Raw genomic sequence first — 14749 nt, 5'->3', positions numbered from 1 at the left:
GCACTGGACCTGTGGATAAAGAGAGGCTCTGTTCTGCCGGGTTGTCAGTCCGCCAGGTTTCCTAAGTACCTTACCGCACGCAGAGTAAGTTAACGCCCAGCTCTCTCCTCTGGGAGCCTCCCTTCCTGCACCCCAGCGAGCGTCCCCCCATTTCAGTTCGGGCTGTGCGATGCGAACGCCTGCACTGAGACCCTAAGACAGAGCCCTGGCACAACAAGGCTCTGCCCTGCAACTGGGCGCGAGCTTCCCCGCCAGAGCCCACAGGTCCGTGCCAGGAACTCACCCTCGCACACGGAAATGAGCTGTGGGAGCGTTGCTTTGACGTTCCGCCCCGGACGCCGCAGAGCAGTGCCAGGGCTTGAGAGCCCCAGCTCCAGCCCGAGCTCCAGCGTTCAAGCAACGCCCACGCCGCTATTCTTAGCAGGCGAGTGGGAGTCCCGCTAGCCCCAGTCTGTGGGCCCTGGCTGGGAGCCTCGCTCCCGGGTGCAGGTTAGACATACCCAGTGAGACCCCTCTCTAGTGCTCTTCCCTGCTTGGGCAGATGCTCACTGCATGGCTGCCTCTTGCTATTCTGCACCCGTTCTGGGCTCAAGAGCAGAAGTGGGGGGACAGAGAGAGACGCCGTTCCTTGCTTCAAACTGAGCTGAGTACTTACACCGCAGTTTCTCATCCAGGGTCCCTCGGGACGTGACCGACAGCGCCTGGATGAACTCCGAAAACTCGATCCTCCCATCCTGAGAAGGGAAAGAGAGCTCTAGAGTGACACAGACGTCAAAAGCACAGGGGCCGAGGTTTGTATTGTTACACGTGTGTGCCGCGCCTATGAATCATGCATGCAAACACATGTGGAGTCCCAAACAGGCCTGTTCCATACAGACGCTGCGCTGCTGATTCACTGTGGTGACGTAAGCAGGGTTAATTGCATTCCTGCTCGTGGGGCTCCGTCACTAGATCTTGTTCAGGTGACCCCCTGACCACAGCTATGGTCCAGTAGAGTAACAGTTCCAGTTACTCTTGGTGCTTTGGGACTAATCAGCTGGTAAGAGAGGGGGCAGGATGCTGGGCACCAGAATCCACTGGCAGGCACCTGATTCTGTGGAAGGGGAGCAGCTCCCTGGTATCCCGACTGGTGGAGCAATTCCATTTCTCTGAGCAGAGTTTCACTGGTCCCTTCTCTGCTGTGAATTCCAATCCCAGGGCCAAATCCAGAAGAGACATGGTGCAAGTTACGTTGCCATCAGTGGGCATGTAACAGAGTCTCAACGGCTATTGCCTTGTGCCATTCCGATCTGATAGCATTTTACCCTTGCTTTGCGCATCTGTAAAGGAAGACACGGTGCACAAGGCAGTGGGGAACAAGCCCAGGCAGTCTACATTTGGTGTAACTTAGGGAATGTTTCCACTGTGCACCAAGGCCAGGCTCTGACTCAGGTTTGAGCCCAAGCCCCACTTCTGTCCACACACAAATCAGTCTGACTCGGCAAGTGCCCAGGACCCTGCTGGGGGGGCAGGAGGAGGTCAGAGCCTGTGTCCTGCTGTGACTCATGTCCAAGCCCTGTCCTTTTGCAGTGTGGACGGAGCTCAAGCCGCAGACCCAAGTGAGAAGGCTGGCATAGTGCCATATGGACCCGGGGCTGACAATCGTAAACCCAGGCTTACAATGCAATGGGACACGCAAGTGTGGGCAGGGAAACACTGAGTCCACAAGCCGAGGTCCTGCCGACCCAGGCTCAGTGTGCAATGGAGACATCCCCTTTGTGCCCAGAGGAGAGGGATGTCGGGCGGGGCGGGGGGGAGGGGAACATGTACAGAGTGAGCGTCCTCTCCCCCCCACAACAACTTTAACAAGTCCTGGCAGAACGAACTGCAGCTGAGGGATGGGGCGGTGAGGTGCCTTGGAACTAGGACAGGGTCTCTATCTCTCTCCCGTGAAATTGTCTGCAGAAGAAAAACAAACGGGGGAATTACTGGACGGGAGCAAGAACCCTTCTGCAAGCAAAATGGCGAGAGGGCTCCTGGCAAAGGCTGCTGCTGACTGGCCACAGCAGAGCAGGGCTCCAGGGTTGTCTCCTCAGCAACTCTGTCTGCGCAAAGAGAACCGCTAGTGGCCAGGCGACCACGGAGTCTGACACAATCCAGGAGCTCGCCCTCGGAACAGGGAAGAGGGTCGTAGCCACCAGGACAGAGGCGAGAGAGAAAGGAGGAGGGAATTACAAACATTTCTCTCCGCTGCAGCTTGTCTGTAAAAAGCCTGATCTGGCCAGCAATGTCAGACCTGCAGCTCTGGGTAATTCTGGCGGCTTTAGTGGGTAAGGGACGGCCTGCCTGATGGGCCTCTGTTAGCAGCACCAAATGTCTCCTTTTCCCTCTTCCGCACTTCGTGGACTATCCGCCTCGCCCTTCAGAATCACAAAGTAGAACGAGCGTAGGGATTTGCTGCTAAAGCTTCTCCGCTTGAAATTTCCCTACCCCGGGAAGCGACCGCTTGGATTTTCACACTCAAGAACTGACCAGTGAGCGGCTGTCACTGTATAAGACATTTCATGGCACCCTAAACCACACAACTCCCGGTGCGTGAGAGGGGTGTGCACGGAGGGCCAGGGGGGCTCAGCTTCTGTCATTCACCCACTTACTTTGTTTTCATCAAAGACGTTAAAAACGAAGGTGGCAAATTTCGTTGGGTCGCCGAAGGGAAAGAACTGCTTATAGATCTTCTGAAAGCCAGCTGCATCCAGCTGTCCGCTAGGGCAGTCCTTGATGAAGCCCTTGTACCTGTGAAAGAAAGAAAGAAAGAAAGAAAGAAAGAAAGAAAGAAAGAAAGAAAGAAAGAAGAGTTAGTAACTGGTAGATTGGGCACGTCACACCCACCTTCCCCTCCACTGACCCAGCTAAGGCCATTTCTGCTATGCTAGTGCTTATCTCTACAGCCCCATTCCTTTCCCCCAGGGCTGAGCTTTCTCTGCCATTACAAACAGCCCATCCAGAGAGTGAGAAATTCCTGAAGGCCAGTGTCCTCCCCCCTCTTTTAAAAGGGTGTGTGTGTTTCCTGAGCAGCTCCGTAGCCTGCGCGGTTCAGTGACAAGACAACTGGTGTTTTGTAGGAGGCGCCCATCTGGTATCAGCAGTTGGTGCAGAGACGCGGTGCTGCGTTCGGATCTCAGCCACGCGTCCCTTGGAGGCTGGCGCCAGGCTGAATCTTGACTCTCCACAGCGCTGACCAACTCAGCAAGCAGCCAGAAGAACCAAAGAGAAGCAGGGAGTAGCTGGTGATCTCCTGAGGTTTCCAATTCTCTCCCGTGAGGATTTCCAGCTGGCGGGCTCGTCCTGGCAGAAACCTCACTTGCCATTCCCTCCTCTGCGCATGCAGTCACCAGGGGGGCACTTGGCACACAGCACAATACAGTAGGTTCAAAGGGGAGCTGTTCCTAACAGGCCAATCCCCTTCCTCGATGCTACAATCCTACCACACTGGCAATGTATTTCACACTTTACTAGTCTCCTGTTCCATCTCTGCATGCTACAGAGTGTCACAAGCCCACCTCCAGTCCAAACATGTGTGTCTAAAGAAGGGAGTCTAGTCTAGTGGTCAGGGCATGGGAGTCAGGAGGCCTGGATTCTATTCCTGCACCTACTAGCAATTCATGTGCCTGCTCTGTGCCTCAGTTTCCCCACCTGTAATCTGTGGATCAATGAGCTCTACAGCTAGAAAGTGCTATACAAAAGCTAGGTATTAATTCTTATCACAAGCAGTTCTAGCCCAGCGACCAAATCTTCTGCTTGACGAAGGAGTATTTTTATTAGTGTTTAGTGCCGGGGTTGCAGCCCACCAATCTAGTGATCTGAACGTAGGGCTGGGGACCGGCAATGCCAGAGCGCTAATCCTTGCTTTGATACTGACAGGTTACAGCCATGTTTTCCTGGAGCACAGCAGGGTTTGCGAAGCTAAGTTAACATCTGTAAAGTGCTTTGCAAGATGAAAAGTGCTGAAAGGATTAGTCCAGAGACCTCGCAGAGCAGAATACGCGCATTACGGTAACACTGTAAGTAATTAAAGCTACATGTACACAGCCCTGGCATTGGGGTACATTATGTAATTATCTATCTGCTCAGATTAGGCCCTGAAATGCTAGTGCCCGGTATCCGCTGCTGCTCTATATACTCATTTAATGGCAGTTACCAGAAAAGTCTCAAGGCAACAGTCTAAGAGCTGGTCTGCACAAGAAAGGAGGTTTCCGAGTAGTAGCCGTGTTAGTCTGTATCCGCAAAAAAGAACAGGAGTAAGGTGCCACAAGTACAAGAAAGGAGGTTGCCCCAGCTGTGTTGTTCAGGGGTATGAAAAAGTCACGCTCCTGAGAGATGTAGTTTAACCAACCTAAGCCGCAGTGGGGTCGCCCCTAGGGTAACAGAACAATTCTTCTCGCACTGAAATAAGTGTCTACACTGCAGTGCTACGTCGGTGCAGTACTGTCGTGACGCTGCAGTGCTTCTAATGCAGCCACGGCCTAACACAACAGCACCACAGTTACCTCAAGTCTCTGTACCCGCACCAGAATATCAAGAGGCCAAAGACTTCCTCCGGTCTCCACACAGAACTCCACTGACATTAACAGGAGCGCTGTGAGTGGAGTGAAAAGGCCAGGTATCTTCAGAACGGCTGCTCCAGGCCATTTTGGTTGAGGATTCCTTAGTGTATACATAAAATAATCATAGTGATTAACGTTTGACAAATAGTGCTTTCCATCCATGCCTCTCAAGGCACTCTACAGAGGAGGTCAGGATCATTATCCCCTTTTAAAGACGGGAAACTGAGGCACATTTTCAAGCTAGGGAAGCCAAGGCAAATTTTCAAGATGGGGAAACTGAGGCACGTCTGTGCAATGGGGAAACTGAGGCACACAGCATCACAGCAGTCCTTGGCAGCATTTTAGACCAGACCCTGGGTCGGCTGATTCACAGCACTATGCCCCAGCTACTGGACCACTCCGCTCTCCCGACAAGGACGAAAGACTTCATCCTCCTAAGAAGACATCATATTGACTAACTCTTCCGTGTTATAACAGGAGGTGAAACATTCTGATTCCCTGCAATACCAAAGGGTGCTTGTGGGCTGAGGTCGATGACTGAAAGGGCTCCCCAAAACATGCCCTCCCCTACGGTCCTTGCAACAACTTCAGCAGAGCGACGCAGCTCAGTTCTCTTTCTCCTGAGCTCCAGCAAGCGCAGGGCCTCGAGTCAGGAGATCTGGTGTCTATTCTGGGCTCTGCCATTGCCTTGCTGTGACACCTCGGGCAAGTCCCGTCAATGCTCTGTGCCTCAGGTTTCCCATCTGTAAAAGGGGGAGAATATCTCCTATGCAGCAATGGCGTGAGGCTTTAACGAATGCCTGGCAAGTGAGTTAAACCCTGCAGCTAGGAAGTGCTATGGCAGAGCTGAGCAGCAGTACTGTTAATGCAGCTGGTTTGACAGAACATCTTCCCTCCCCTCCTACAGATCCAACCACAACTGGACAAATATAGGTGACAAATATCAGTCCAGTGACTGATGGTATTTGCAGTCCCTTTCATTTGCTTTCCGCAAAGAGCCATGCAAGGAAAAATGTGTTTGCAAGAATGCCCACGGAAAGGGAAAGCCTCCTGGATAGCTGGGCAAATGTGCAAATGCTGGTGCAACAGCGGCAGAGGGGCTGGCATGGCCTTGGGTTTGGGTGCCAACCAGTGTGGGAGCAGAACTGACGTTTGAGGGACAGCAAATACCTGAATGGTTCAGGGGCAATCTGCAGGCTGGAATCCGGTCATGGGAAAGGCTGAGATCAAAGTGTGCTTGTGGGTAATTTGTGATGGGGAAACGCGTCCAAGTCCACCCCATCAATCGTCTCCTGGGAATACTTTGCTCAGCTCCAATCCCAGTGAACCAGGGTGGTTGTGTATCCCCGCTGAGCGCCCCTCCCCCCCCGAAGGCATTACTGAGCAGAAGGCAGAGTGCAGAAGGCCCTCCTGCGTTTCTATGTACGCAGCTGAGCTCCTACGGAAAAAAATCTGTGCTTCTCTACCACTGAAACATGTTAGTTTCCCAGCTACGCCCCTTCGGCGCAACAAGGCACAATGAAGAATACCGCCACCTTACCAAGGTGATCTGGGATGCCCAGCGGGCTGGCTCCAGAATGAGCAAGGCATTATTCTCAACGGCGGTGTTAATGGAACTGAAACTCCTGCCTGTGGCTGGTGGCACTCGCTGATGGGTGCTGGCAGGATGCTTAGCGAGCTGCACACAGACTAAAGCTCTGGGCAGGATTGTGCTGTTAGCAGACAGACCGTAGGAAGCGGCGGTGCATAGGCGAGGAACACCAGGAGGCGCTGTGCCTCTGAGAGGCCATAGTCTTCCCAGGGCTCCCTGCTCCAAAAATAATTTGCACCATCTTTTTATGGAGTCGGGTGTGTTCCACTACTGGGTGGTGCAGGGGGAGAAGGGGGAGCCATAAGTCTTCCTGCTGCCTGCTCCCTCTCCATCCTGGGTTGTTCCTGGGTGGTGGCGGGGAGGAGAGCCTTGCCCCCATGCTCCCAGGGTTGGGCTGTGCTTTGACATGGGCTCTGCAAGAGGGTGGAGAGGGCAATAATTACTGCTTTGCACATCTACCTTACACTCAGGCATGATCCAGACCCTGTTCTTAGACTGTGAACTCCTCGGGGCAGAGGCTGTCTCTCGCTGTACGTATGTACAGCACCTACCACAATGGGGCCCTGATCTCGGCTGAGGCCTCTCGGTGCGACCAAAATTCAAACTAATAACAACAATAAGGTTAAGGATAGGTTACGGTGCACAGTTACAATCTCTGCCCATCGGGAATTGAACGTAGCTAAGGTTATAAGAGAGACATTAAAGGGCCCACCCTGGATACCCTTGTGTCCAAGAGAAAACAGTAACCATCAAACCAGCAGATCAGGAATAGGAAACACCCCAGACACGCCACGGCTCTGTTAACTTGTGCATTTCCCAGTCCTCTGGGCAGCCTTGATGCGGCTTTAACAGTGCCCCTAGAACGCGCCCTGGCCATTCTGCCAGGACCCCGCGGGTTGAGAACAGCAGCCCCTGTCCTGGGTCAAGCCAAGAAGGGGGAAGGCAGGGAATGGCTTGCATTAGGCTATCTTCCACTGGTGCAGCTCCAGCAGCGGGAGCACTCCCGTAGACAGAGCTCAGGTCGTTTTACCACCTAGGACAATGGTAACACCTAGCATCCCCGCAGGTGTCATCTAGGCACCCAGGTCACAGACAGATCTCTGGTGCAACTCCATCAAAGTCAATGGGGTTATCGCTGAATGTACATCAGTGTGACTGGGAGCAGAAACTGTCCCTGGGTCCATGTATTACATATGCTTGGATACTGGGTGTGACTGCCAGGCAAAGTGTCCAGAGCCCAACTCTTAGCTGTGTTCCCCGGTGTACATATAGCCCCCTTCATGTGGATGGGTTCCCCGGGACCCCCATGCACTTGTACATCACATGAGGCTGCCCCTGGGAAGCAGAACTTTCCCAGGATCGTTTGCTCTGCATTTCCTAACAGCAACAGCCATTAAACCATTCCAGCCTCGTTACTGTTCTCAGTCACATCCCATTAGAATTTCCTTTCAAAACCGTGAAAATCCCTCAGAACAGTTCAGTGAGCTTTTCCTTTCATTACATTTACAGCAACGAATCATTCAATTTTATCCCCCATGGCTCTCGCTGAGGGAGAAGTGAAAAGAATGGAAGAGGAATAAACACACTGGCCAACATCCGCATCTCGGCAAATAGACTAAGTTACAGAACTGAGGGGGTGTGGAGATGAGAGGGGCTTTTGAGTTCTCTCCTGGACACTACAGACTCATGAAATGATGCCGGACAAACCTCTGTAAAACGGGGCTCACAATACAGGCCTACCTCTGTGGAGGGGAGTGGGTAGCTGGGAATCTGTCTGCACCATTTGTGAATTCAGGTTGATACTATGAAATTGTATCATGAAATTACTGCACCATGGAAAGCCTACAAGTCTGTGGACCCACCATGGCTGACAGGACACACAGCAGCTGCACTCCAGACTGAGGCCAAAGAGAAGGTACTTCGCTGTAAACGAGGGTAATTTATTCACAATATTATGCCAGAGAGCAGCTGCATCCTTGGGAACACCAGTTTTATCTGACCCCTCGGGAGGGAGGGGGGGAAGTAGGAGCAGTGGAAATTTACCAGGAGCAGAACAAAAGAGGCCAGGTGACCAGGCAGAGGTTTAAACAGAGAGTCACACAGCAATGAGGGGCTGGGAGCAGACTGCAGGAGAGAGGAAGGTCTCAGAAGCAGTGGGCAGAAGACTCCATGCAGGAGAAGCACCCCAACATGTAGAGGCCTATAAGAAGCAGGGGGGCCCTGCCAGCTGTCTGGAGCCCAGAGTGTCACCGAGGGCAGGGTGCACTAAGTGGGGGGCATTGTGGTTAAGAGGTTTGTAGCTTTCTAAATGATCTGAGCTCTCTTGTGCATTGTGCGTTACATAAAAGAGCAATGATGTGTTGGGCTCTGGGCTCTGAGTGTGTAGCATGCTCCATGGCTGTGCACCTCCTGAGCAGGTTACACAGCAAACCCTTCTGGGACCAGGTGTGTAAGTCTGGGGGAACTGGAAGGTCAGCTCTGCACCCCAAGGGGATTGGCAGCGGGTTCTAGTTCTCAGGATGGGGCACTAGACAAAGGGGCTGCACCCCAAGAATGTGCCTAGGGATTCCAAGAGTGGGGCAGTGCCTGGACTTATTTCAAGACCCAGAAGCTTAAACCATTGGGGGACTCCAGGGACCCAGAGCCATAGATGTCCCTCACAGCAGTCTGGGGGTGGCCAGTAAAGGGGAGCCTGACCAAATCCGTAACAGGGGGTTTGTGAGACTTTGGGTGAAATCCACCCTGGCTTCATTGAACTCATGAGCGGTGCCAGGAGAACGTTTTGTGATGTGCTAGCTAGTAGTCTCACCGTGTCTTACACCATGTGTAGGTAAAGTACCATGAGAACAGAGTGAGCAAAGATGCTGGAGAGAAATGGATAAGACGGATCCCTTAATTAACACCCCCACCCCCCGATCATTAGAACTGGATACAGCCATGCAGCACCCTCCTGAAGCAGTCAATAGCTCAGAACTACTGCCCTGGTCCACAACTCGAACGGGGTTAACATTGTAAGCTGCCTGTCACCATGCGGCCTTGAATGATTGCCCCATGAGGCCCCCGTCCAGATGGAGACAAACCAAGGCAGCTATAAATCTTAAGCTGCAAAAGGGGCAGTGGGGACAAAGGACAGAAATGTTTATTCATTCTTGCTTTTTGCCGGCAGTTCTTTCTGATTTAGGTAGTGCGGCAGCCAGCATTAGAATAATATTTACAGGAAAGGAAGCGCAGATGAACACTGCAGCCATCACTGAAGCATGCTGGGTTTCCTTTTCATTGCCTGAGTGGCTCTGTAAACTCCTGTCCATTTCAGAGATTACCCTAGATAACCTCCTTCCCATTCCTGCTAGCTCCCCCGTACAGGTGGTGGAAGGGTGGGGAAAAGGAATCTTACAAGACATCATCAGGGTCTCTTTAACATTTTCACTGATTGCAGCAGGGTGACAAAAATGGGGTTCCTGGCTCTGATGATCATGAGTTAAAAGCAGTGTGTTTTCTCTTGTATGTGTCATCCCAGCCCTGATCATCCACGGATCAGCACAAAGACAGCTCGCAGGATGGGGTCTAAGGGATGGGCAAACCTGTTCTGAATATCACTGGTTTGAAAAGTTTCAGAGGAACAGCCGTGTTAGTCTGTATTCGCAAAAAGAAAAGGAGTACTTGTGGCACCTTAGAGACTAACCAATTTATTTGAGCATGATGAAGTGAGCTGTGGCTCACGAAAGCTCATGCTCAAATAAATTGGTTAGTCTCTAAGGTGCCACAAGTACTCCTTTTCTTTTTACTGGTTTGAAAGTTCAACTCGAATATTACTGGGGTTTGCATTCTGCTTAGGACAGAATGGGGCAGAGCATGAAGTGAGTTCAATCTAATTAAAAAATGAAAAAGTAAAGCATATTGCAAGGAGACTGGCTAATGGAGAGGCTGAGGGAGCTGGGATTGTTTAGTCTGCAGAAGAGAAGAATGAGGGGGGATTTGATAGCTGCTTTCAACTACCTGAAAGGGGGTTCCAAAGAGGATGGCTCTAGACTGTTCTCAATGGTAGCAGATGACAGAACGAGGAGTAATGGTCTCAAGTTGCAGTGGGGGAGGGTTAGATTGGACATTAGGAAAAACTTTTTCACTAGGAGGGTGGTGAAACACTGGAATGCGTTACCTAGGGAGGTGGTAGAATCTCCTTCCTTAGAGGTTTTTAAGGTCAGGCTTGACAAAGCCCTGGCTGGGATGATTTAACTGGGAATTGGTCCTGCTTCGAGCAGGGGGTTGGACTAGATGACCTTCTGGGGTCCCTTCCAACCCTGATATTCTATGATTCTATGTGCATGTGCATACTGCCCTCTACTGGATGGAATCAGAACTGCTTAGTTGTGTGTCATAGTAGGCCTTAAAAAGAAAAGGAGGACTTGTGGCACCTTAGAGACTAACCAATTTATTTGAGCATGAGCTTTCGTGAGCTACAGCTCACTTCATCGGATTATACTGCTAGCACCTAATGGAGATTCTCTTTTAGTTCAAGTGACAGAAGGATGTGGTTTTGGAGCAGAAGAGTCTGAACTCCGTCCCTTCTGTTGCGGTGAGGTTATAAGCATCCACGGTGCACAGCATAATATCCTAGATGAGTATGGATTTGTTACAATATGCATCACCTGTAGAGCACCACCTTGAACCCGTCTAGCTCTCTGGAGGTTTTTCTGACTTTAATACACAGGCACATACTTCCCTACAGCTAAAAGGTCACTGTTGCTCTCTGTAAAAACAGCACTGCTTTAACGAGAGGCTGTAACACCTCAGACTGCATGAGGCTTCCGAAGGGCCAGATAGCACAGTCCTGTTGGGATCCAAGAAGGGACCTCCCACTAGCCTAAGGGGAAGATCCACAGGTCCGGGATGCCAAATAATTGTGTGGGACAACTAAGGAGATAACAGGAACAGGAGTGAGGTCACAGGGCTAAACGAAGGGAACCTGATGGGGACACCGAGCAGAGAACCCTGGACAACGCCCACTGCTCCTTGAAGGCGTCAAGGGAGCTAGCGAACGCCGCCCAGGGGAACTCTGCCTGGATGCGTGAATGGACTGAGGAGCGGAAACAGGCCCCACAGTCGCAGGAGACCCGTCGGCCAGCCTCCTCTCCCTGGTTTTGTAGATGACCATTTTGGCCAGGGCTAGGAGGAGGTTGACAAAGAGGTCCCGAGACTCTGTGGGGCCACTGATAGGGAGATAACACAATGACAGGTAGGGACAAATACCTGCTCACTGCTCCCCAGAGCAACGCAAAGAAAACAAAAGTCCAGCCCACCTGCTAACTGTTGAGCCTTGAGGCCAAATGGCAGGTGCCAGGAAGCGTCTAACTACAAATGCAGAATCACACGAGTCAGGGATGGAAAGGACCCTGCGGCAGGAGAATAACCAGCTGTCTCTCGGCCAGTGTGGGATTATCCCCTGCAGAATGTTTCGAGTGGATCTTGTCCAGTCTAGTTTGAAATGCCAAGCATTGCAGCTTCCACCGCTTCCCTGGGGAAATTATTGTGCAACCGAGTGTAAGGCAGAGAGCACACGAGGAGGAAGATGGGAGGTTCCGAAAGGCCCAGGTGATGTATAGAAGTCTCATTTTTTAGGCTCTTTCATGCAGATCCTCTAGGTGCAGTTTTACCCACAGCACACAGGCCTCAGAGCCATGGCCAGCAGTTAGGAAAGAAAGATAAACCCAGTTCTGCACCAGGGAAGACCGAAGAGAGGGGAGTTCTGCTGCTGGGGTCTGTAGGTTATCACCATCCTGGTTTTGTCCTGCAGGACACACTCAGCAGGAGTGCTAAGAGACTGCAGGCAAGGGTAACATGTCCCAGTGCAATTGGAAGCTGCTCAAAATGTCATGTCACCACAGACACGGCCAGGAAAAAACAAGACATTGCTGAAAAATCTGGGATCGGGGGGAATCCTAAAAGGGATTGCAAGGTGGGACTCTTTGGGAGGAATTCTGATCTTGTGTTTAGTGCACTGAACTGGGTTCCAAGGGATGGGGGTTCAATTCCCAGCACTGCCACTTCCAATGTGATCTTGGGCGAGTCACTTGATCTCTTGATGACTCAGTTTCCCCATCACAAAAATGGGATAACAGCACTTCCTTCCTCCTGTTGTTTGTCTGTCTAGGCTGTTTACATTGTAAGCTCTTTGGGGCAGGGATATCGCTCAGTATGTGCATAAACAGCCTAGCACAATGGGGCTCAGGTGGTGATACCATAATACAAATAATCATGTGTACAACAATAATGATCAAAACCCTTGATGCTCATGCTGGAAAATTCCTCCACTGCAATGACAAGATCATACCGCCTGAAAATGCCACCAATGGGGAAACTGAGGCACACACGAGTGACATGACCCACTCAAGGTCACAGAAAATCAGAATAAAGGCAGGGATTATAATTTGGGAGCTCCCTTCCCCATTTCAGCCACTACTCACTTGAATCCAGGTATTGATTACATGCAGTCAAGCTGTTCATTGGTCATTTCGAGTATTACCGTGATTTCACTTTGCATTACCATAAATACAGAAACATCAAAACAATGGGGCGAAGATCTTTTTCTGTCCAAACTCACATGTGTCTTCTGCACTGCGCTCATCTCTGCTCAGCAAAGTTCTGCCCCTTTTCTGAAACCATCGACCCCCAGGCACCAGTGCCAGAGTTTTGCCTTCTTTGTTTTAAGAAGGATTGCCATGGGGCACAAGGGCCAAAATGGGAGGAGACTGGGTTAACTCTGAAGGTGCAGTCCTTCCTGCACTCAGCCAGACCATCTGAGCGTGGCCCGTTAGCCTCCCTGTTAAATCACCACAACCTGCATCTGCTGGAGCAGACAGTAACTGAGCCCCCCACAACAGCCTCATACCACAACTGATTAGATGTATTTGCAGATTGCTCCATGCCCTGGCCTGGTGCATGCACCAACTGCAGAGACCGGGGGCTCTCAGCCTGGGGATTTGCATAGGCCCTTCTCATACCATCCACCCACATGCAAACAGCCTGCAGGCCTTTTGCGCATCCAAACCCTCAGGATCTCTTCCTTCCCAGCCCTTTTTCTTCCCACACAATAGCCGTGCTAGTTTCTTGACCTCCTGAATGGTTAGCAAGATCCCTTCGCCACATTCGTCTGCACATCAGAACCCTCCAATCTTCCCCCATGCTGCTGAATGGCCTCCACTCCCACAGAACTCTGTTCACTCAGCACCCCAGGGCCTTAGCAGCAGGAGCATTTGAACTGGACATGATCTATGGTACCTACCTAGCCCCAATCACCACAGTATCTGAGTACCTCCCCATCTGGACCGTATTTACCTCACAACAGCCCCGGGCGGTAGGGCAATGCTATTATCCCCAGGTTACAGATGGGAAACTGAGGCACAGGGAGGCTGAGCGACTCACCCAAGGTCACACCAGCAGTCTGTAATGGAGCAGGGACTTGAACCCAGTCTATGCTAGAGACCTAACCACTGACCCATCCTTCCCCATCCATGCTCGGAAGAACAAGGATTTAACTCATGTCCTTCCTGTGATAATATGAATGGAAAATATCAAGTTATTTCTCTTCTATTTGGTCATTTTAAGGTTTACATGTGAGGCTACTTAGTTATTTGGGTAGGGCGGAAATAAAGTGAGAAAAATTATATGAATGAATATTAATGTATTATTAGCATCTCTAGTCTGCAGTTAGAGTATTTCATCACTAAGTTCTGGATTTCGGAATGCGACCAGCACAATCATCATCATAATTACCAACACCACATGGAACATACACTCCGGTGCCACTTCCTATTAACAGGCCACACTGGATGTAATAAATGTGTAACTGGTTTATAATCTAACTGGGGATGCCCTATGCAGGAGCTGCCTTAGAGGCCTTCCCCACTGTCCGTGCTAGAAAGAAGTCCCTGGAAGCAATCCCTGCACACACACACACAATTATGTAAGTGAAATGAGTTCTCCCAGAGCTCAGCTCCCAAATATACACAACACTGCCCAGAATCTAGTGTATTTCCCTTCTGGGAAAGGGCTTGTTTTGTATTCATATGAAAACATAACCCAACCCTCTCCCCGAGGAGGAAAGGACTCAGCCCTGGGCTACACTTAAAATGTAGGTTGATCTAGCTACGTTACTTGAGGAGGGGTGAAAAATTCACACCCCTGAGCACAGTACTTAAACTGACCTAATCCCGGTGTAGATGTGGCTAGGTCAAGGGAAGAGTTGGCCCCCTGACCTAGCTACCACCGCTTGGGAAGGTTGGTTACCTCCACCTACCCTTCTGTGGTTGTAGGTAGCTGTAGCCTCTGTAATGCAGACGTGCCCTCAGTGCAATGGGCTCTGAGAAGGAAGCATGTTCTCAGTGCTCAGGGCACGGGACTAATGGCCAGTCACACCTGTGTTCCAGTTCTGGTTTGTGGTGTGGTCTTGGGGAAGGTCACCACTTATCTTTGCCTCAGTTTACCCACCTCCAAAAGTTCCTCTTGGGTGCGCCAGAGGATATTGTGAGGGTCTAGTTAATGTTTGTTGAGTACATCAAAGATAAGGGTCAATTACTAA

General features: G+C 51.0%; 1 protein-coding gene across 6 annotated transcripts in view; it reads right to left on the bottom strand.

Annotated features, from left to right (window-relative positions):
• NCS1 (neuronal calcium sensor 1) overlaps positions 1–14749 on the bottom strand; it is a 162161-nt gene that overhangs the window by 12827 nt on the left and 134585 nt on the right. For all 6 annotated transcript variants that reach the window (XM_075120399.1, XM_075120400.1, XM_075120401.1 and 3 more), the window contains 2 exons: positions 2634–2772; positions 656–734 (listed from right to left, as the gene is read on the bottom strand). In XM_075120399.1, coding sequence (XP_074976500.1) covers positions 656–734; positions 2634–2772 — 218 coding nt within the window. The remainder of the gene's footprint in view (positions 1–655; positions 735–2633; positions 2773–14749) is intronic.

The sequence above is a fragment of the Caretta caretta genome, chromosome 16, assembly GCF_965140235.1.
Source record: "Caretta caretta isolate rCarCar2 chromosome 16, rCarCar1.hap1, whole genome shotgun sequence".
Classification (NCBI taxonomy): domain Eukaryota; kingdom Metazoa; phylum Chordata; order Testudines; family Cheloniidae; genus Caretta; species Caretta caretta.
Note: the sequence above shows the minus strand (reverse complement) of the source record. Positions and strands in the feature narration are given on the sequence as shown.